The sequence below is a fragment of the Mixophyes fleayi genome, chromosome 1 (genome assembly GCF_038048845.1).
Source record: "Mixophyes fleayi isolate aMixFle1 chromosome 1, aMixFle1.hap1, whole genome shotgun sequence".
Classification (NCBI taxonomy): domain Eukaryota; kingdom Metazoa; phylum Chordata; class Amphibia; order Anura; family Limnodynastidae; genus Mixophyes; species Mixophyes fleayi.
The window spans coordinates 69,695,459-69,718,565 of record NC_134402.1 but is presented as its reverse complement, the minus strand read 5'-3'; the positions used below and the strand labels follow the sequence as shown (position 1 = coordinate 69,718,565).

Below are 23,107 nucleotides of genomic sequence, written 5' to 3'. Positions count from 1 at the left end.
TGCACAGCCACAGTCTGAACTGCATACGATGGAGAGACCCCTTCATTACCAAAGAAAATTATCCTACACAGAGTATTTAATCAAATGTTATTTTAAGACAGATGCTTGCTATGCACATATATGTAGTATGCAATTAACATTCACCAAGGGCATCATATTCAAAGTCCATGTGCCCAGATATTTATATTAATTACCATCATAATGTAACTATTTTAATTCATTACATTTACATGTAGTACCAGAACTGGCTGCATGGTGGACTCTTACTGAGCACTGCAAAAAGTTATTTATTCTACAATCCAATTTGTTGTAAAATATGTAGAGTACCTCCCTCAATTAGACAACCACCAACATGCTGCAGCCTAGGCTGGTTACCATTAAAGTAGGGGGAGAATGAACGTGGGTTCCCCCTGCAAAAAGAGCAACCAGCACTACAATATGCCAGACTCAGCTGGACACATAATAATAGGTAAAACTACAGCTTGGGGTCCCCCTATTATAATGAGAAACCAGTCTCAGCCTTTTCAGCATGGGACAGAAATCCCTAGGAGAATACCATCTGCAAAGTTGTGCATTCATTCCCTGTGCAAACCAGCACCATGCTAATTAGCACTTGGGTTCATCCTTGCACCTCTGAGGTGGTGAGCCAGGGTAACAGTGTAAAGAAATACAATTACTATTGTTCCTAGCAGCCATTGGTAGCTTGGGCATGTTGACCCTTGACATGTTGGCCATAGCTACTTGTGACTTCAAAAGCATGCTGGAGCTTATGGACTGACAAGGTCCAGCATTCTCTGGCAGCCAGGGGCCATTGGGATATTTAGCACCTAATAGGAAAAAAAATACAGACTCTTTCTTGAAATAAAGAAATCCCCTTGATGACCATTTTATTAAACTGCTAAAACCAAAGGTAACCTTCATCCTGAAGTAGTCTATAGGGAATCTTCATCCACAACAGTCCAAAGCAAAATAAGGAAAAACTATTATATGAACGCCACTGCTCCTTACGGAATGCGGTCAGACAAGCCTTATGTCATCCAAGTGCAGATTGTGGTATGCATAGGACACATCATCCAAGTGCAGACTGTGGTATGCATAGGACACATCATCCAAGTTATGCATAGGACATATCATCCAAGTGCAGATTGTGGTATGCATAGGACACATCATCCAAGTGCAGATTGTGGTATGCATAGGACACATCATCCAAGTGCAGATTGTGGTATGCATAGGACACATCATCCAAGTGCAGATTATGCTATGCATAGGACACCTCATCCACGTGCAGACTGTGTTATGCATAGGACACCTCATCCACGTGCAGATTGTGGTATGCATAGGGCACATCATCCAAGTGCAGATTGTTGTATGCATAGGACACATCATCCAAGTGCAGATTGTTGTATGCATAGGACACATCATCGAAGTGCAGATTTTAGTATGCATAGGACACATCATCCAAGTGCAGATTATGTTATGCATAGGACACATCTTTGGCCCAAACGCACTATGCACAGTACCTCTAGCATCTAAACAGTATATAATCTATTTAAGCGAAGTGTTATGCACATGACACATTTTCTACACAAAATGGCAGTCAATGTGGGGCTCCACTTCACAGAGCTGTGAGCATCCTAAAGTAGGGCTACTGATTCAGGACACAGGATGATGAGAGTACAGAGCTATAGGACAATGCTTATACACAACTCTGGGTTCCTTGATAGGTGGAACCTAGGAGCGAGGACTGTATACTGCCTTCCCTGCAAGTATCCAGGGGAGTAGATAAAGGCAACCTGTGTTTTGTCAATTGCCGGTCTGATATCCCAGGAGTCAGGGAAAAAGTCAGCCTTAAGGAGACACAGTGAAATAAAGAAGGATATCCACTTTTGTGAAATCCTAACTACTTTCCTAAAAGAGTGTGTGTGTGTGTGTGTGTGTGTGTGTGTATGTGTGTATGTATGTGGGGGGGGGTTTAATCGTGAAAGAGGACTAATCTCAGGCCAAGATGGAGGCTATTTCCTACCATCGAGACTAGTACAAGATAAAAAAGGACATTGATGAATCCACCCCAAAATAAATTGCAAACAAGGTTGGGACTAAGAGAAAGACCAGCCAAAGAAATGTTTTAGAAACTTTCAAGTGATAGGGAGAAGTTTATAAAAGTGACTGACTGTGATATTTGTGTGTCCCTGCCCCACTGGAGCTTAAAGTCTAAATCCCCTAACACACACAGAAAGACTAGAGTTAATTCTGTCTGCAGCCAATTACCATACCAGTATGTTTTTGGAGTGTGGGAGGAATCCCCCGTAAACATGGAGAACATACAAACGTCATACAGATAAGGTCCTTATTGGGAATTGAACTCATGACCCTTGTGAGACAGAAGTGCTAACCATTGAACCACCGTGCTGCCTGTGGAAGCAGAATTACACAAGGGATGACAAGGTCATCAACTAGTCCAGTATCTGCAGTGACGTTGGTGAACTGATGATCCCCAGAGAAATCACACCTGTGGGAGAAAACTATAGAAAATATCCTGAACAGCCGATCCATCGTGATGTCCCAGGAAAGTTGTACTCAGATAGGAATTATGCACCCCAGATCCCCACAGGTGAAAAATAGCACCAGGCATCAAGTAGTAGGGCCCCCAAGTGGGTATTTGACAAGGAAGCAGACCATAGGCACAGCATGGGCCATTAGACTGTAGTGGACCCTATAATGAAGAAGGAGGAAATGCACACATGATTCACAGGAGTGTGAGTGCCGCAAATAGACAGAGAAATGCGAAGTGTATGATAACTTAATGTAGGAGCCTATTGTAAAGAGTACAGTCATGGGCAAAAGTTTTGAGAATGACACAAATATTATTTTTCCCAAAGTCTGCTGCCTCATTTTTATTGATGGGAATTTGCATATACTCCAGAATGTCATGAAGAGTGATCAGATGAATTGCAATTAATTTCAAAGTCCCTCTTTGCCATGACAATGAATTTTATCTCCAAAACAACATTTCCACTGCATTTCAGCCCTGCCACAAAAGGACCAGCAGACATCAGGTCAGTGATTCTCTCGTTAACACAGGTGAGAGTGTTGACAAAGACAAGACTGGAGATCACTCTGTCATGCTCTTTGAGTTTGAATAAAAGACTAGAATCTGAACACATTACTAGTGTTCTGAGGGGCTCCTCCGTCTCCTTCTACAAAATTTGGACCCCATAGGCCATACATCACAATCAATCTCCATTCCAGTTCTAGTGGAATCTAGACATGGAAAGATATTCTTAAGCAAGCATACTTGTTCTCTCACTGGATGCGTGAATCATCCAGCACAGTGAGGATGGCCTGGTGTAAAAAAATGCCAGCAAAGAAACAACTTCTCTCCAGATAAAAACATCAGGGACAGACTTATATTCTACAGAAGGTACAGGGATTGGACTGCTGAGGACTGGGGTAAAGTAATTTTCTCTGATGAATACCCTTTTGGATTGTTTGGGACATCTGAAAAAAACGCGAGAAAGAAAGGTGAGCGCTACCATCAGTCCTGTGTCATGCCAACAGTATAATATCCTGAGACTGTTCATGTGTGGGGTTGCTTCTCAGCCAAGGGAGTGGGCTCAGTCCCTTGGCTGGGAGTGAGCCCACTCCCTTGGCTCCGCCGTCCTAATCACTGCCACCAATGAGAGAACAGCACTGTCTATTTAAAGGAGGCTCTGGTGCAATTCTGGTGCCAGAGTATCAAGGTCTCCTTATGCACCAGCGCTCCTGTTTTCTCCCAAACATTCTGACTGACTCCTCGGCTCCAGACTTAGCTTTCCCTGACCTCTTTTTTGGATCTCCTTCTGGCATTTATAGATTATCTGGCTTGACCTACGGCTTCCTGACTACGCTCCTGTCTGACCCTGTTGTACCTTTCTGCTCACACGGCCTGATTTCAGATTCTTGACCTCGTTTATTCACCTATTACTTCACTGGTCGCTAACTAGGAGGACTGCGATCTGTCTGTCTCTGCAGCTAACTCCAAACTCCCTTGAGGGGGTCCCTGGCGAAGACCAGAGGCACGTGTTGACTCCGTGCCTCCATGTTTAGCAGTGTAAATACCAGTAAGTGGGTTTCAGTTTCCTGCTAGCCGTGACATTCTGAGATTGGTGCCAGGGAACAGGGTGGTTAAACTTATGTTGCTTAACCTCTGATATCACTAGTTAATAATAATAACAATAATAATATCTCAAATGGTGGTCATGCCCTGACATAGTTCATCCATGCCAAAAATATACTTCACATTTGTTCACACATTGTATTTCAAAAATATAGCTTTCTACTTAATTCTGATCTTCCTCCAGCAAATTTACCTCAGCTATGCATTGACTACATTGGTCACAATACACCTCAGCATGAAGCCTGGTCCAGACCCTCTCCTATGAATCAACTTCTCATAGAATGTTCTCACAGTACACATCCATGTGACAGGATGATACCTTTCCTTTGCCTAGTTTAAAAATAACAATATACATAAGCTTTCATTTATTTTCAAAATAAAAAAACAATTAAAAAAATACTATTTATTGTAGGCAGAGCAGTCAGTACATTTCATGAAATGTCCAAGACACCCAGAATATTCAGAAAATGGCAAATGGTCTGAATGAACATTGGAAGATATTTTGCGGGCTGCTTTTGTTCACAAAATGACAGTAACAACACAAAAACATAAGAAAAAACCCTGTCTATCTGAATGCTGCCTTACACTGCAAGATAATCCACTATTTCCAGACCAGCTAAAATGTTTAACTGGAATATACAAGGTAATCACTTTAGTGATTAGCTCTCCAAGTAACTTTTCACAGGCTACCGTGGAGAGCACCGGAACAGCCATAGGGCATTTTGGTATACACCACTGTGCAAGATGAGTAGAGATTGTTATATTTTTGCTGCATATATACAGTGTAAGTGAGGATGGCGTCTAGTATGAAGCAGAATGGAAAACAAAAGGCTGGTTTGAGATGTTAGTGTTCAGCTTATCATTGTCATGCTACTGAGCATGACTAATGTGGAAACACCTACTAATCTAATCATGTACCTGTGTGTTAAGTGTTATAATCTAATATTGTATGTATGAGTTAACCTCAATCCTTTTAATCTGTCAAACTTTAATAACATTTTATAGCTGATGTTTTACAGAGCTAAATGCACAGAACTAATGTCATATCTATAATCTACTACGTAATCAAACTGTATATTTTGTAGAACTGTATTTGTTGAGTGGCTTAAAACATTCTATAAATGGTTTCTTACATACTTTAATTCCTAATGTCCGCTATTGTGCTACATGGCTGTGATGTGTATTATTTCATAAACAACTACATGTTGTTTTTATTATGCAACATTGAAACAGCGCTGTATTTAGTAAAGAAAATACTTACAAGGGCTGCCATGGCCCAGCCTGTTTTGTTGTAGATGAATTCAAGGTTATTTCTTCTCAGATAAAGTAAGCCACCAACCAGAGACACTAGCAAGGCCAGAGCAATTGTACCAGAATAATTGGGTGGCCTAAACACACGAATCTGTCATAAAGGAGAAAAAAAACAGATCTATAAATATCACATTTCAAAAACAAAACTCTGCATTTAAACTACTGGATGTTCACAGCATGTCGATGTAGTCAATGAGCAACATAGAAAAGAAGTTCAAAAAACAAATTTTTGTCAATTCAGTTTCAATCCATGCACATACATACACCTTTGGTTTATACATGAAATAACACAAGTGAAATATTACATCCAGCTACCAATACAAAGAGGTTACATGTGAACCTTACAGAATGGAAATAGGATAATTATAGGGTGTTCACACCATAATTGTATGCACCATTTCCCCAATCTTTGTGCCTTCAGTACATGTTTTGTGCATTTCCTTTCAGGGCCACATGTAGCATAGATTGACATCTGCTCCTGTAAAGCGACCCACTTAATAATCTTAGTTTACATACTAATGAAAGCATCAGCCAGTTCTGTGCATATCGATTGCAAAAATGATGCTGCACATGCTCAGTACCGGACGATACAGAACGCAGCCACGTTCACGTTTTCTTTAGCCCATTACTAGCCTGATTGAGGGTGTCTTGGTGTTGTCAAACTCTACTCTATAGTTCTACAATATCATGGTAGACCAGGCAGTGCATCAAGAGATATTAGAGTAATTCTATTTTCTTACATCCATCTTTCTTCCTGTACCTTAAATAACTTTGAGTGTCCTCCTATTTCTGATAAATGTCTCATGACACACAGTGCTCTACATCCGACCTCCTCACTTATTACCTTACGGCAGTTACCTGTGCTGAATTAGTTCATAGTTGTGTTTTTCAAATGAACTAAATACAGGTTGCTGCAATAGAAAAAGAATCTCTAATTATTCAAAAACAGAACATTTTGTATTGCCTTAAGTGGGTCATGTTGGAAAATATGCATAACCAATACAATTTTACACAGTGATCGAATTGTAAATTTAGAAGTATGGAAAATGTAATTGAATGGAATCGATAATTTTACAATGAAAACAAAAGGAAAAGTGGTTGTATGACATACCACTGTATGCTAGTCCACGTCAACCAGTGAATTTAGAAAAAAAAAATATTCCTATTGCACATTTATGTGTATTGTTAAAACAAAGAGGGTACCTGTATCTATGTCAGTAAGCTTTCTATGAATGAGGAGTGGCTCAACATAACACAGAAATGCTATAATGCGACAGTCAAGGTTTGAGTCCCGAACAATGATTATATGTTTGTTGGAATTATTTTATTTTAAAAATGTTTTTTCTGTTTTATAAATTTATTTTTATGATCTTTAGGGGAATCAATTCCTTATTTATGTAATTTTGGAATTGAATTAAGGAGAGACTAGTAGTATTAACTAGATTACAATTAAGTTGTTTTGTTATTTTTGTGTTTTATTTGGCTTTATCTTTTGTTTTAGAAATGTATATGAGGTTTATGTATTGTTATTGCCACAAATTGTGGTCCGTTTACACCACTCGGCGGTACCATATCACCATACATCTACCTTTTGGTCGAATGCAGCATAACTATCCTGGGACAAGCGAGACTTCTGTCTGCAGTTATGGAGGCTGTCATATTGGGTGAGACATTTGCTAAACATTGTGCTAAGTCTGAACACCTGATCTCATTCACCAATTAGCTTCCTCTCCAGACTATAAGAGTCTCCTTCTTCACTCAGCAAATTGCCAGAGCAACACTTTTCTGGTTCCAGATTACCACAGTTACTGTTTGTTTGCTGCTTCATTTTGCCTGCTGTATACAGATCTCAACCATCAACCCTTCGTGTGAATTCAGCTTCATCCTGTTTGCTGCTTCATTCCATCTGCTGTATACAGATTTTAACCATTTACCCTCTGAGTGAATTCAGAATCATCTTGTTGCTGTTAAATGGACTTTAAACCATTAACCTTTTTTTGATTTTGGCTTTATTCTGCCTGCTGAAATAAAGATTTAGCTATTTATTCTTCGTGTGGATTTACCTTCATTCTATCTACTTGTGTACAGATTCCAGCTGTTGCCTTTGTGTGGATCATCCGCTCATCAGTCTATTCCTGTCGCTTCTACTGGCTATCTGGGGTAGTACCAGACTTTCAGTATTTCAGAGTACCAACTTCCAGTTCCAGGCCTACCCCAGGTTCTGAGATGTCCAGGGCCAGTTCCAGGCTTATTCTGTTCAGGAGGTTGCCATCCCTGTATATTCACTGCTGAGTTCTGAGTCTTCCCAGTCCCAGTTCTGGTACTATATTTGTCTGAGTTTCTGAGTTCTTGGAGGTACTGAGTCTCTGGTCATCAGTTCAGGGCCTCCCTGTTCCCACATCCAGGTTCCAGTCCATGAGGTCCAGATTCCAGTCATTTATTTCAGTCCAGCATTCCTCCTCCTAACATCCAGTATACAGGATTAGAGCAAGCTCTGTGAGCAAGACATTCATCCGGCCTTCCAGTTTCCACTACATTCCTGCCACAGCTAGTCCCAAGGGTTCCGAGATGGATCCCAGAAACCCTATTGCCGTAGCAGTTATAGATCTAACTTGTTTTTGTTATTATGAATCTATATATAAAAATGCTGGAACGATCGCTAAGCAACCTCAGATGTTCTTAATTAACATGGATATCTACACCAATCAAAATTGATTAGATGGTACAAATTAACCTAATTGAGTTACAACTTACTATCTTCGAAAAAGTCAGCCTTTGAGCAGATGAAATGCGTCAGTTGTTTGGACAAGTATTAGTGCATGCCTTAAATAGCAAATCTCTTTAAAGCTACAAACTGGATAAGTTATACTATCGGATAACCATTCTTTTTTCAAAGGAGCTTATTAGTCCTCCGTCACCCGTACAAACAGAAGTACAACCGATTGGGGCAATCGATATCTCCCTCGGCTTGTACAATATTAATGAATGATTCAGCGCATAGTACGAATACAATATGACTCTTAAATATGAAGATATAATGTTATAGCTCTTCTGGAGAAAAGGTTTAAAGTATTGGGACTCTTACCCTGCTCTTTCCCTTTCGTGACAAAAGGATTCCTCCTCCCAGAATCGATGGTGATAAAGGTAGATGAGGGAAGGTTTCCTGTAAAACTTTCCAAACAATTCCGATTCAGTGCTGGATGATGTTTCCGACTGTCTCCACCTGCAGTGGAATGCACATGGACCGCGCAGATCTTCCGGCACTTCCTGCATGTACGGGTGCCCAGTTGGTCCAAATCCAGTAATGCAGAGTACGGGTGCCCAGTTGGTCCAAATCCAGTATTGCAGAGCTGTGTAGATGATAGTATCTTCCTCGGCTACTTAAACTCTATTGGGGAAGGATTCTCCCTAACAGCCTGGACGCCCTCATCCTGCACCAGAAAGGCCATGAATATAAGGGGCGCATTGATTATACACGCCACCCTATTTATTATATAGAAGAACTGGATCTGAAAGTGCTATTAGCACTAATTACAGGTGCCGCTGTTTCTGGGTGAGACTGATCTATTTACACTCTTAATAGTCATCTGTTGACTGATTGTTATCCTTGGTTTATCCAGGCATATTCAGGATTTTTGATTATTTGTTTACAAACTGTACTGGCCACACACTTTGTTTCTTACAAGAACATCTGTAAGTTAGTCTCCAGATTGAAGACCCTATTGTAAATGTTTACCATTTAAATTGATTGTTCTTTCTGCATTTGCAGACATGCACAATATTATATACAAAGATATCCTCTTTTAGAGGTAGATTCTATACTATTCCACTGTTGGTGGTTTATTAGAGTTTTACGTATTATTATTATTATTTATATTGGTTATAATAAAATACTATTTGCATTTTAGACAAAGCCCGCCATCTTTTATTTTATTTTACTTTATTTACTACAGATGGTTCCCTTGGCGCACCTGGTTTTGTATTTATCGGATCTGATTTATGTTTGGTATAAATGTAATGCCAGTGAGGTATAATAGTGTGACTCAAAACCTTTGCGACTTGAGTTTAAGTGTGAATTCTTGAAGGGCGTAGAAAGAGTGTGTGAGTGTGACTTGGTGTCTCAGTAAGAACTTGAAAGCTCAGTCCTGTAAATAAAATAAGACCTCCTTATTTATCCAGTCAAGATTGACTGGCATCCATTCACTGGTAACTGTACACTGCTACACATGCTGTATCTGTACTATAGCTACTCTACTGTTAAACCTGCATGTGCACGGACTCCTGTTTGCTAATTTGACGCAGAGGACACTGAGGTGGGGAGAGAGAATGAGCAACAGCCTTGTAATTGACCCAAGGCTACTTAAAAGTAGGAATAACATTTTACACACTACCACTACTACTAAGGAAGACAGGGGCAGTGGAGTAGGATGACAGCCACCCCAAAAGTGTGCCAGTAGCCAAGTGTATTTTCCCTAACGTTGTGAAGTGAGAGAGAGGAGAACTGTAAACAGTTTCTAGATGTACAGTACTCACAGTGACAGTTTGGGGAAAAAGAGAGTCACTGTGAGTATGTAAGGCCAGGCCAGTTTGTTGGACACTATGGGTCTGATTAAAGTCCGAATGCATCTTGCACGTAATTTGGTCTTGAAAGAAGAGCAGAGAACTTGCGCTTAATTCCGACCATAATCAAATCAAAGTGTGTCTCAAGACACGTTTACATTTAAATCTAGGTGTGCTTACACAGTAACTGCAGTATGTAGACATACAGAACAATAAATGGTCACATCAGCATGCATTAAAAAAAGTGATTATGAAATAAAATAACTTATATAATTATTACATTTACATTTATTTTACATTACATAAAGATTATTTCAATGTATACTGTACAGAGAATGTGTTTCTGTAGTCTTACTCATATACAGATGTTCCAGGCTAGCCAGTGACATCCCCACGTGTACTTTTTGAATGATTAGACCACAGTTATACCAGCACTGTAGTGGGTGCAAATACGGCTGATAACAAGTGCAATTCCAAGAAACCCAGGACTTGAATCTGCCGCATCTGCATCAGAACACCCTTACTGTACATGGCCTACATTAGTACACCCCTTCCCTCCCCCTCCCTCGCTCCGCCTCTCAAGTATTAGCAAGTTGTAAGTGTCATTTGTGCTCAGACATGAATTGCATGCAATTGCATTCATTTGCTTAAGGTCCGCTTCGGAGCATGCTACACAAATGTATGTATGTCCGAACATGAATCAGGCACTTCTCCAAATCATGTGATAGTCACCTTGCAAAGTATTGTGTCTGCTCTCGAGAGTTGGGGGTCAGAACACTCTGAAAGATTATCTAGCTATATCCAGGAACCAGCATGTCCATGATGGAGGCTATTTCGCACTTTAGTGAGAAGTCGGCGGCAAAAGAGGATAGAGAATGTGTAGAGTGTGTGAGAAGGCCACCAAAAACCTACACTAGTGGTGAGTCAATCCCTGGGGGACAAAAAAAAAATACCACCAAAACCAGTCTGTTTTCTTTAGACAGCATCTCCCCTTGGTCACTGAGGAAAAGCCGCTAAGAGCCAGGGGCTAAAAAAGTAAAGGAGCCCCACCCAAAAGAGTTTCCTTTGTAAGATGCGCATACTATACCCTGCTTTAAGCTCATTCAAACCCATAAGTAATGACCTGGTAAGGACCCCTGGAGGGCTTGAAGCTATTCTCTGCGGGGGAAGGAAGTCTCTGAAGGCCAGTTGATGGAAGTGTGAACTACAAAGAGTGAGAGGATGTGGGAGAGGACAACCAGAGTTTGAGGGGGAGTCTACATCACCAATGCAACCTGTGGAATAGATGCCATGATGCAATTCAAGTTAGTGAGGGGCTTAGCAATGAAGACCAGGGTGCTATAACCAAACATAAAGACATTTTCGCAATAGTCAGAGGATGAGCAATCAACAAGGCCCAAGCAGACCAAGGAGAAGCCAGAGGCCCAGGCCACAACTGTTCTTAGGCACTACCCCAGGGGTGGCCAACCCTCGGCTCACGAGCCGCCTTTGGTTTTTTGCACATTTAAATGTGGCTCCCGGCCAGGAGGAGATAATGGCAGCCGAACCCTGTCGGCTGCTCCCAATTTGACAGAAGTGAAGGTTGAATGGGAGCAGCTGGGAGTCCGCATTACGTAACCTCCTCTGCACAATGCAGGGAGATCACACTGTAACAACTTATCCAGTCAGCAGAGGAGGGAGGGAGGGTAGTGTGATCTCTCTGCTCTCTCCTTCCTCAGGATGGGCTCTAGCAATAAACGTAATTGGGGGAGGGGGGTGAGATGTCTGTGAGCGGCATGAGGTAATTCCTGATTGCATGTATGGAGACTGAGGGCATGCGGAGAGACTGAGGGCATGTAAGGGGCATAGAGGGAGGTCTCTGATAGGCATATAAGGGACATATGGGTCTGATGAAATAAGGAGTGGCTAATGGGCATGTAAGATACATGTAGGTATATCTAATGGTATGCAGGGCGGTCTGATAGCATGTAAGAGGCATGTGGTGATGTCTGATGGGCATGTGAGAGGCATGTAAAGAGGTCTGAAGGATATGTTGGCCATTTATGCCTTTTTTGTCTCCACTTCAACAGTTCTGTCTTCAGCGATGCAGTAGCAGCATGAGCTACTGTGAAGAGTCAAACTAATAGTAGTGCTTTGAACCCTATTCTACCAGACGCTGCAGCGAGATAAGAGCTGTGCTAATTTGATAGTTATTTTGCACAATATTGTCTTTTAAACTTAGCTAGATTTGATAAATGATGATATATTTTCAATGTATGTGTGTGTTTATATGTATATGAACACACATTTAAAAGGTAAAGTTGGCTATTCGCAGAATATGTCTATATTTTCTGTCTCTTAGTCTCTGACTGGTTGGCCACCACTGCACTACCCACTGGACAGCTTGACAAGTTCATAAACAATACCTTCTTGCAGGTGATTTGTGATGAGGAGGAGATGGGATCAAGATTTGAGAGCCTTACAAGGACTCGACGTAAAGATATTGCTTTCCAATATTCTATTTTGGAAAGCAGTACCTTTAAGTCAGGGATTTGCTGTGGTCAAGGGTCCTAAAGCTTGTCCGGGGGCCAAGGATGTTACAGCTGCATCGCTGTGCTCCTACCCAAACTATGCTATGTGGACCGCCCCTGCTTGTTGACTTTATATATCTTCTAAGTTTTAAATTTAAAGTTCTTTTGTGTTTTACTTCAAGGGCTGGATTTACATGTGCACTAATGTGCACTAAGCATAGTCAGAGAATATACTAGAGAATAATATTAATAATTATTCTTAACATATTTTTTGCACTAAATATTGTATTTGTATATTATTTTTATTTGTATTTGGCAGTCGTGAAGATTCACAACACTAGCTCCAGATGACAGCTGTCAGATAACTATTCACAATCAGCTAGGCACCTCACCTGGACTACTGCACATCTTTCCCTACTCTGCAATCAGCCATTCAATGAGAAGATCAAGTCAATCAGAACAATTAATTTCACTTGTTTATAGGCATTAGCTAGAAGTCCTTCAGTTTTACTAAGCCTTTGCAGGATCTCTCCGCTTGTGCTTTGAAGAAGACTTGTTTTGTTTGACTGTACATTACGATTTTACCTTCTCCAATCCTTCAACTTCATCCCCTCCTCCGACCTTCTACAATCCTTTGACTTCAGCTTGTACCTCACTACCTGTCCTATCAGGACTAGACAGTTTGGCTGGACATGGTGTGTCTCTGATAGTGACCCCAGCCAAGTGGTTCTATCCTGTGAGCTGCCAGCACTCTGACAGCAGTGAAATATGAACATCTGCAAGTTGTGAAGACTTCTACAAGTCTTCACACAAGTATTGAAGCAGGAACATGTTTAGGGCTCCATAGACATGACATGTTGCAGTGTGACAAGAAAGGAAAATTATGCAATTATTACATGTCACATTACATTACAAGTTACACATGCTTCCAAATACCCATGAAAATCATCTATGTGGACACTCTGCTTACTGGGGTTTAATTAGTAACATTGCTCTAAGTTAGACATTTCCAATAAAACATAGAAATATTTCCTTTTATTGTCTAACTTGTCCTAGACAGATAGCATCACATTGGTAATGATTTTCCCTAAGTTTAATGTACATATACACTTTTGATCAAGGTTAGTAAACTGTCATAATCTATCTCAATGATTCAACATATGATATTATGCTGAACTTTGCCTACATACATTTAAATAATGATCTCAGAATTAATAAGAGCAATGCATATTCTATTTTGAAACACATTTGTTTGTATAAAAATATCCATTCTTGCTTCAACAAAACACTATAAAAAGCCCTGACAATGAAATCTCAAGCATAATTACAGTATATACAAGTAGTGACAGAATGAATTTTCTGCAAACCAGTTGTGGTGTGCTGTGAGTCATCCTCAGATACTTGGGAATAAGATTACTAAATATATAATATGACAGATGAGGTTTTCAACAATATGAGCATTATATGATAACCGGAAAAAACATGTACTTTGTGATTAAAAATAAATGTTAAGACTGTAGAGCAAGCACGATTTTCCTACACCTATTATTGTGCAATGTTGAATTGTTTACGTACATGAACATCTGTTCTGTCAGCAATCCATTTTGCTAGCTGTTCTGCAGCAAATCCGATTCGTTGAAGATCGAAGGTATCCGCTCTCTTGGGCTTGCCTTTTGCAGGGAAATGCATAAACGTGGGAGCTGAATTCATATTAAGCTGAAAGTAAAAACGCAAAAATTAACTTTTTATAATAACAGAACACAGAATGTAAACTGTGTTCACATGAGATATGTACAGCAAATAGATAAGAGCAACCACATCACATGTACTTGGACAGCACGGGGTCATGAGTTTGATTCTGACACCAGGGCCCTATCAGTGTGTATGTTCTCTCTGTGTTTGCATGGGTTTGACCAGGTGCTCCGGTTTCCAGCCCCGCTCCCAAAACATACTGGTAGGTTAACTGGCTTCTAGGAACTAAGGCTGTAATTCACATCAGTCCCTGTGAAAAACCACTAGAGGAACCTAAAAATAAGCACTAATCATAAAAAGTATGTAGTCTCCCGTAACAGTGCATCCAGTCATTTTGTAGGCTGATTCATAGGCATACACCCTATCTATTCTTCCTAATGAATTCTTAGGCTACATTTTCAGGAAAATATTGTAGCACACAAAATGGCTGACTCCACTGTGTGAGCCTAAGGAGTATAGTCTAAGATTTTAAATGCATGGTGAGCTTTGGAAGTTAGTCACAGCATAAATATGTTTGTGTGTAGTTACACAGTACAATAACAGTTAATACAGAAGTGGGAACAAAGGAAAGTTCCAAAGACTCCAAATAATTTTCTCTTACATGAAACACACTAGAACATTTAAAGTCCTGGGGGTAAATGTATCAAGCTGCGAGTTTCCGGCGGGTTTGAAAAGCGGAGATGTTGCCTATAGCAACCAATCAGATTCTAGCTATCATTCTACAAAATTACAGCTAGAATCTGATTGGCTGCTATAGGCAACATCTCTACTTTTCAAACCCGCCAGAAACTCGCAGCTTGATACATTTATCACCTGATGTCAATTTAGTATTACAAAATATATTTTCTGGAAATAGACAAAAGCCCACACAATTTTTATTTGAAACACATTTTATAAACAATTGATTCACATTTGGATACTTACTGGATATTAACTACCAAATACATGGTCACATGGCACATTTCATTTTGTTCAAATGCTCCTATTTGTTCACCATGGTAGCACATTTTTGCACATATGTATTCTGTTTTACAGGCATCCCCTGTGTACAAACATTTATTTACAAGATTCTGGGCATAGATAGAAAGAGCAGCATAGTCTGCAAACTGTCCCATTTCTGGTGATCGTCCATTGTCCATTCCACGCAGTCAGGACTGTTCCGACAGCAGGGACACTCTGGTAAAATGATCTACTTCAGGCTGCACTGTTTTTGAAAAAGGAGCCACATACACTTAGCAGTGCGCACAGCTTTAACGGTGTGTTTGATGGAGATGTAAGGGTAAGGAGGACGACCTAGCGCTGTCTAAGCAATAGCCATGTCCTTGCATGATAGCAATGCGACTCTACCAGAGAGCACCCACCTCATGAAACTTTTACCTTGCCTAACATAACTTGACACCACCTACAATATGAGGCCTTTCAAAATATTTTCCAGGCATACTTTAAGGTCCTAATCCACCCATGGTAATGGGAGTAAGGTGACATCAGGTCTGTATTCATTTTATGAATCAGGTGTGTAGTTTTTAAGGTTTATAACCTTTCTACCATGTGTAGAATTGTGCCATAAAATGAACTTTCCACTCATAAAATGCAACTAGATGGTGCAAACATTGCCCCATAAACAGTATAGACCAATGGCCAATTACCAACACCTCCGAAGACAAGCAAAAATCAGCATGATTTGTATCAGAGGCTCTGCAGACACATACTGACCCATTAACCCTGACAAAACGCTCAAATTCTACCCTGAATGAAGCCTATTTTTTTCACATAGTTGCAAATGGAGACATTTTTGCAGTCAACCAATATGTGTCTTGGAATATCCCATTATATAAATCTATAAATCTTCAGTATAAACGGTCACAACAGTGCAAAAATAGGAAACCTTTGAGATGAGTCTTATTTTGAGTTACATCGTTCTTCAAATATGTTAGATAAGAGAGGTAAAGTTTGCACCAACATAAATCTGGTAGATAAGATATGGTGCATAACTGTTAGAAATAAAGCTGGGTATGAATAGAAGACTGTTCAGCATGGCACTCATATGAAAGCATCATTATAATATAATACTGTTTACACTATACTGTATGCAGTCCTTCATGTTTTGCTGGTATTCAATCTTCCATAAGTTGGCTAAAGTCAAATTATGATAAAACATTTGTGTTGTGTTACAACTGTGAATGTGACATTAGTTGGAAAACACAAGAGTAAATAAAACAAGAAAAAATATTTTGCATAGATGTATGAGCTGTAATATCTTACATAATATTTCATACAGCCATTTGCCTCCAATTTCGGAGGATATATGTGTGTACCACTGTTAAATCCATTGTTTAGAACAAAAAAAAATAATTCTGTAGCATAAGGGACTGTAAGAGAGTTTTTCATAGAGTAAAATACTATATAGAATGAGTCTTTTACATCCAGCTGTACTTGAGGCCCTTAATGGATAACTCCATCCAAAACTAAAAATGCTATAATATTGTAATATAAAAAAAAAAGGAATATATGGAATGCCAGCACGGTGGCTTAGTGGTTAGCACTTCTGCCTCACAGCGCTTGGGTCATGAGTTCAATTCCCGACCATTGCCTTATCTGTGTGGAGTTTGTATGTTCTCCCTCTGTTTGTGTGGGTTTCCTCCAGGTGCTCTGGTTTCCTCCCACACGCCAAAAACATATTAGTAGGTTAATTGGCTGCAATCAAAAATTTACCCTAGTCTCTCTCTCGGTCTGTCTGTGTGTGTATGTTAGGGAATTTAGACTGTAAGCTCCAATGGGGCAGGGACTGATATTTATATAGCGCCACTGATTCCGGAATCAGTGGCGCTATATAAATAAATGGTGATGATGGTATGATTTTTTGTATTGGTTTCCTCCTGTGCACATTGTGACACTGCAATCTGATGGGCCAGTAGGCTCTGACCAGCAGGTTGGTACTTTTCGGTGACTTTCATGGTCTGTAATTTTTGTTCCCAGTGCATATTAAAATCCATGTGCATTCAAATATATGCCTCAATAATCTTATAAACCAGTTACGGGCATGTGAATAACTCCACATTTAAGAAGGTTTTCACCATATTGGAGGGCTATTAGACTCTTTTTTTTGTCGCATCATAATCATACTGGATGTATTTTTAAATTGCAATATTAAATTGAACAATACTTTAGGAAGATAAGTTAATTGCATAACTATAGCACAGCTTATAATGTTCTGACATTCATTTAGAAAGGTTTTTTTTTTTTTTTACTATTGCTAAACTAATATTTATGAGAAGAAAATGAAAATTATTTTATAACAGATGGCCTTTTTTTTTCGGAAGGGTGTGAATTATGTTAATGCACAATAGTAACATAAAAACTGCATCTGCTCTTTTCTTCCAAATTGTCTTTCTTTAGAAAATGTTTTCGGTACCTTAACAAAGTGAATTCAAGTTAACATATGGCCAAGTATATATAAAGTCAGCTCAATAAAGGACTTACGGTAAACAACACATTTCTATTTAATGTGCCTTGAAAAGTGCATGACATTTATTTTGTTCGGGACTGGAAAATCTGTCATTTATTTTCCTTTTTTTTGTGTCAAAAAATGATTTATGAGGACATAAAACACAAAAAGAACAATTTCTATAAAATATCAGCATGTATATGAAAACATTTAGCTACCTGCAATTTAATGCGTTTCTAAGAAAAAAAGAAATTAAAACATTTATAAAACTGTGTAATTTGTTTTGTTTTTTTAGAACCTGTTTAAGAAGATATTGTATAAACATCACTATACACTGCTGAAATTTGCTGTTAATATACTGTACATTGGTATAAACTTTATTACACTTCCACCAGGAAGAATAAAATTCATTCACAAAATTGTGGCTTCATGTGTGTATATTCAGGTACACAGCAACTCAAAATACATTGTAAATATGAGGCCGTATCCAGATTTTCTCTTCATTTCATTGTATGTAATTTGTGTCAAGAACCCCTCAATGTACATCACTAAGTAATATGTCAGCACTATAGAAACAAAATATATTAGCAACAATAATAATAATAATAATAATAATAATAATAATAAAGTATAAGATTATCTGGATGTGGCTGGAAAAAGACAACAACTTGATGATGACTGCTGTTGTAAAAAAATAATCAGTTTAAAAAAAAACGTGTGACCCCCCCACCCTAAAATAATTATCCAGCACCAGTGTGATAGCCTGGCCTATGTAATGCAGCTGGATAATGAGTAGGGGTTCCGTTTAAAACTCAAAAAATAACACCAGGCTACGGCAGGCTGAGCTGGTCACAATATAACAAGGAGACCTGCAATGTGGGAACCTCCTGTCATAATGTTAGAAAGGGGCAGAATTGTTTCGGGGGAATCGGGCATGGGTGCCAGGGTAATGGTTTAAAGTGGTAATATCCTGTAGTATGTCCGTGGAACTACAGGTACCAGCAAGCCATGGCAGCAATTGATGACTTGTGCACGCGGCTGCTTATAGAATAGGAGTATGTCAGGTGACAAGCCTAGACTACCATAACCAGCACGCTTATTTACACAAATGAGCCACAAATGAGAAGCCTCATAAGAGGTATATCTGGAAATGCTGCCATCTCTAAATCATACTTGCCAACTCTCCCGGAATGTCCGGGAGACTCCCGAAATTCGGGTCGGTCTCACGGACTCCCGGGAGAGCAGGCAAGTCTCCCGCTTCCCGATCCTGCCTAGCCTAAATGACGCGATTAGCGGTCAACCGCGTCATTTTAGCCCCGCCCCACAACAAAACGGCATTTCCGGCGCAAGGGCGGGGCTAAAATGATGCGTTTGGCCGCGCCCTGCCCCCTCCCGGAATACACTTGGCAAAAGTTGGCAAGTATGCTCTAAATGTAGTAACAGGTCCTGATTGAGAATAAGTAATTTGCACGCACCGATCTACCTCTCCAGACATAGGGGCCGCAAATGAAAGTTAAGTGTGTAACTTAAATATATGCTGATATATATATATATATATATATATATATATATATATATATATCTATATCTGTGATAATGGTTATTTACCTGCTGGAAAACATCGGCTCCTTCGTCATAGTCTACAATTGTGAAGAAAAGCTTGTTTGAAAAGGCTGAAGAATATCGCCAGGAATTTGCAAGCACTTGATATTCCTCATTGGCTTGCCTACCAAAGAAAATACACAGGTTATTTATATTACAGCATATCTATAATCATTTCCACTAAAAATGTAGTTCATGTCTTATTTTTGTTTTCTAAAGGACTTCATAAAAACATCTATCATAGGTATGATATACGTGATGTAGTTGACTGTCAAAATTTGAACACCATAATGTTGACATAAATCACTAGATTTAAAACGGCAATACATTACAAAGGAAAAAAAGGGACTGCTATAAATATATAAAATAAAAAAACAAAACATCCAAACAAAAAATAATGTTGTACGCCCCCTCCTCCCAAAACATCTTAACCAAGCCTAGTGCTGCCAGCCTAAGCGTTACCGCAACATTGTGAATTGCCCTTTGCCCCCCAAAGGGTTGGGAAGGGAAATCCACAATGTTGTGGCACCAGATTACCATAGAAAATGAGCAGCCGCGATGGTTTACATCCCTGTCCACATTTTACATGTTGACATTTAACTGTGTCAGCCTTATGAACATCTACACATTATGACGGTCAAAATAATAACTTTGTCGACCTTATGACTGTCAACTTTTGATATCCATCCCTTATATACAGTACATACGTGAAGGTAACAATTGCATAGAAAATAAAAAATAAGACATTACTACCTACTGTGTAAATTTTTCAGATATGATATTTAAATACCCAAATTCAGCAAGTGGAAATCAAATTGATATATATTTCAATTACCACATAAGGACCGACAGTCCGCTAGTGGAGGGATTTTGAATGGGATGAGGTGTTGTAGTAATACCATAGGCTTCAGAATTGGGTGAATTTATGGGTTTTATTGGTCAGATAAGCTGAGATTTTGTCCATAGTTGCAATATACTATATTTTGTTTTGCAGGGAAGTTTTTTCTAATGGCTAGCTACTAGGCATCTATTTGCATTAAGAATGTGAGTAACTGGTTTATCAGAGGTATTTTCCAAGCCCTACATAGACAGCCCCAAGAGAAATAACCATGGATTCGAAGAGGTGGGTGATAAGATAATATTGGATATAAGGGTGGCTATGTCTTCCCAGGTCTATGTCCAGGTTTTAGAAACTTTCTCAAGACACTTTAAATCCCACTCTTAAACATTGTAACTCTCTATACCCAATACCTCACCCAGGGCCGGTCTGGTCATCTGGCACTTCCGGCAAATGCGAGAAGGGCCGATGGCTAGATGGGCCGGTCCGTATGCCCGCACAAGCAGCAGCACCTCCTTCCTGCGTGCTGCTCGGCGCACGAGGACTCAGTGACGTGTCGCCTATGCAAGTAATCACATGGGACGGCACCTGTCCAATTTGATTACTTGCATAGGCGACACGTCACTGAGTCTCAGTCCGCCGAGCAGTGAGCAGGAAGGTGGTGCTGTTGCTCGGGCGGACATACGGATGGCTGGATCGCATGTAATAAAGGTGTGTGTGTCTGTCCGTCCGTGTCCCCACATGTTAATTTAGTGTATGTGTCCCCGCATAATAATATAGTGTGTGTGTGTCCCCACATGATAATGTAGTGTGTGTGTGTGTGTGTGTGTCCCCACATGATAATGTAGTGTGCGTGTGTCCACATGATAATGTAGTGTGTGTGTGTCCACATGATAATGTAGTATGTGTGTGTCCCCAAATGATAATGTAGTGTGTGCGTGTGTCCCCACATGTTAATCTAGTGTGTGTCCACATGTTAATGTAGTGTACGTGTGTGTGTGTGGCCCCATGTTAATATAGCGTGTGTGTATGGCCATGTTCATATAGTATGCGTGTGTGTCCGCAATATTTTAAATATAGTGTGTGTGTGTGTGTGTGCGTGTGCAGCATTTTAATATAGTGTGTGTGTGTGTGTGCGCGCAGTATTTTAATATAATATGTGAGGGAATAATATAGTGTGGGAGGTAGGATATTTAATGGTGAGGTGTAGATGGGTGCTAATTATTTAAGGTGAGGTGAAGTAACCTTTAATTTAATGTTAGGGTGGTTTAGGGCTATCAATTGAATATGGGTCTGATTTTGGGGAGGAGGGCTATTTATTAAATGTGAATATGAATTATTTAGTGCCGGGGATGGTTGTGGAAAATGGCTATATTTCTTAAGCTTGAATGCCATTTCATTTATTGCTGGGACTGTTTGGAGGGAGGGAAATATGTTTTGAGTAAATGGGTATACTGTTGATTTAATGTTGGGGCTGGTTGGAGGGAAATAGATCTACTTATTAAATGTGAATATTATTATTGTGGAGACTGGCCTAATTATAAAACGTGAGTGCTATTGTTTTAACACTGGGGCTGGTTGGAGTTTTCTAAATCTCATATTCCCATTTTTTTTTTTTCAAAATAGGGCATCCAATATTCCAGGATCAAGAGAAGAAGGAATTGAGCTAAAGAAACCAGCTGCTACAAGTGGTGAAAGTGACCAAGGAGAGAGCTGGATAGTCTGCCAATTGTCTTGAATCTGGTGGGGAAGTCCTGAATTTGGGTGACTGTCTCAATTAGTCAGGATTTGGTCCGACTGTTGGGAGGTATGTCCCGCTTCACAACGTACTGCTTGTGAAGGCAGAGCTGTGTGCTTCTAACAGTAGTTAAAAATTATAAAAATGATAACCATGTTACATAATAGGGGCCCTGCTGTCTTAAATACCCTGGGCTCCCTGAGCCTTAATCCAGCTCTGGTTAGGGGAAGGAAAGTGAGAGCTGCTCCCAGTTCCCGGACAGGACACAGACTGCAGAGCAAGCTGTGGAGCTCTAAGTATCACAATATTTTGTAATCTCGTGAGACTAAGAGCTTCCCTGCTCACTCTACAGGTAGTTCCCACCCTGATGGATGTCAGCAGCACCAGAAGCACAGATAAGTACAGTGGGCTGGGGGTGTCATAATGTGACTGGGGGGATGGCATGATGTGGCTGGGAGGGTGTGATAAATATAATGTTTTATTATAATGTATGTATCAATGCCCCATGTTGGCCACACCCACAACACAATGTAGTCACGCCCTTTTCAGCACCGCCACTGCGTGGCGGCACATAGTCTCTTTCCTGCTGGAACTGAGGTGGGCCTGTGTACTTTAAATGCAAGGGCTGGATTTAAGTCCCAGTCCGACCCACTGTGTGACCTCATCATATCTGTACAGAATACCAAATTCAAAGAAATTAGCAGTAAATGATATTTCAGTTATTCAGCCAAGGGTAACACGGTTATAGCATAATATATACAAACAAAGAGGATTCAACTAAAAAAATAGTGTGTCAAATGGACAGTGAGTATCGATCCTGAACCTATAAGGCCTAGGAGGCAACGTTGTTTTCATAATAATGTGTGGAAAGGGTATCATGTTCTACAATAGTTAGGCTGCAGTGAGATGCAGTGAAAAAATAGATAAAAAAAAAAAAAACCATAAAAATAAATGAATTTAAATATGTTGATGTTTGACAGCAGGCTATAGGGATTTCAAATGTCAACTGCTTGGATCAACAACATTTCAAAAAAAGGGCGCGTTTCATACATATCCTTCCTGAATCAGTTTGACAGTAACTTGACATCACTACGTTTGAGGGACTCTGCTTCTACCGCTAGCAAACTCTTAGGCAGTGTTTTTCAACTCCAATCCTCAGAACCCACTAACAGTGCAGGATTACCAGGTGACCAGT

The 23,107-nt window shown here is 39.9% G+C and overlaps 1 protein-coding gene across 1 annotated transcript in view; it reads right to left on the bottom strand.

Moving 5' to 3' along the window:
- Positions 1–23,107, bottom strand: part of TUSC3 (tumor suppressor candidate 3) — a 202,278-nt gene that overhangs the window by 65,477 nt on the left and 113,694 nt on the right. The window contains exons 3-5 of the mRNA XM_075196227.1: positions 19,343–19,460; positions 14,113–14,253; positions 5,418–5,558 (exon numbers count right to left, since the gene is read on the bottom strand). Coding sequence (XP_075052328.1) covers positions 5,418–5,558; positions 14,113–14,253; positions 19,343–19,460 — 400 coding nt within the window. The remainder of the gene's footprint in view (positions 1–5,417; positions 5,559–14,112; positions 14,254–19,342; positions 19,461–23,107) is intronic.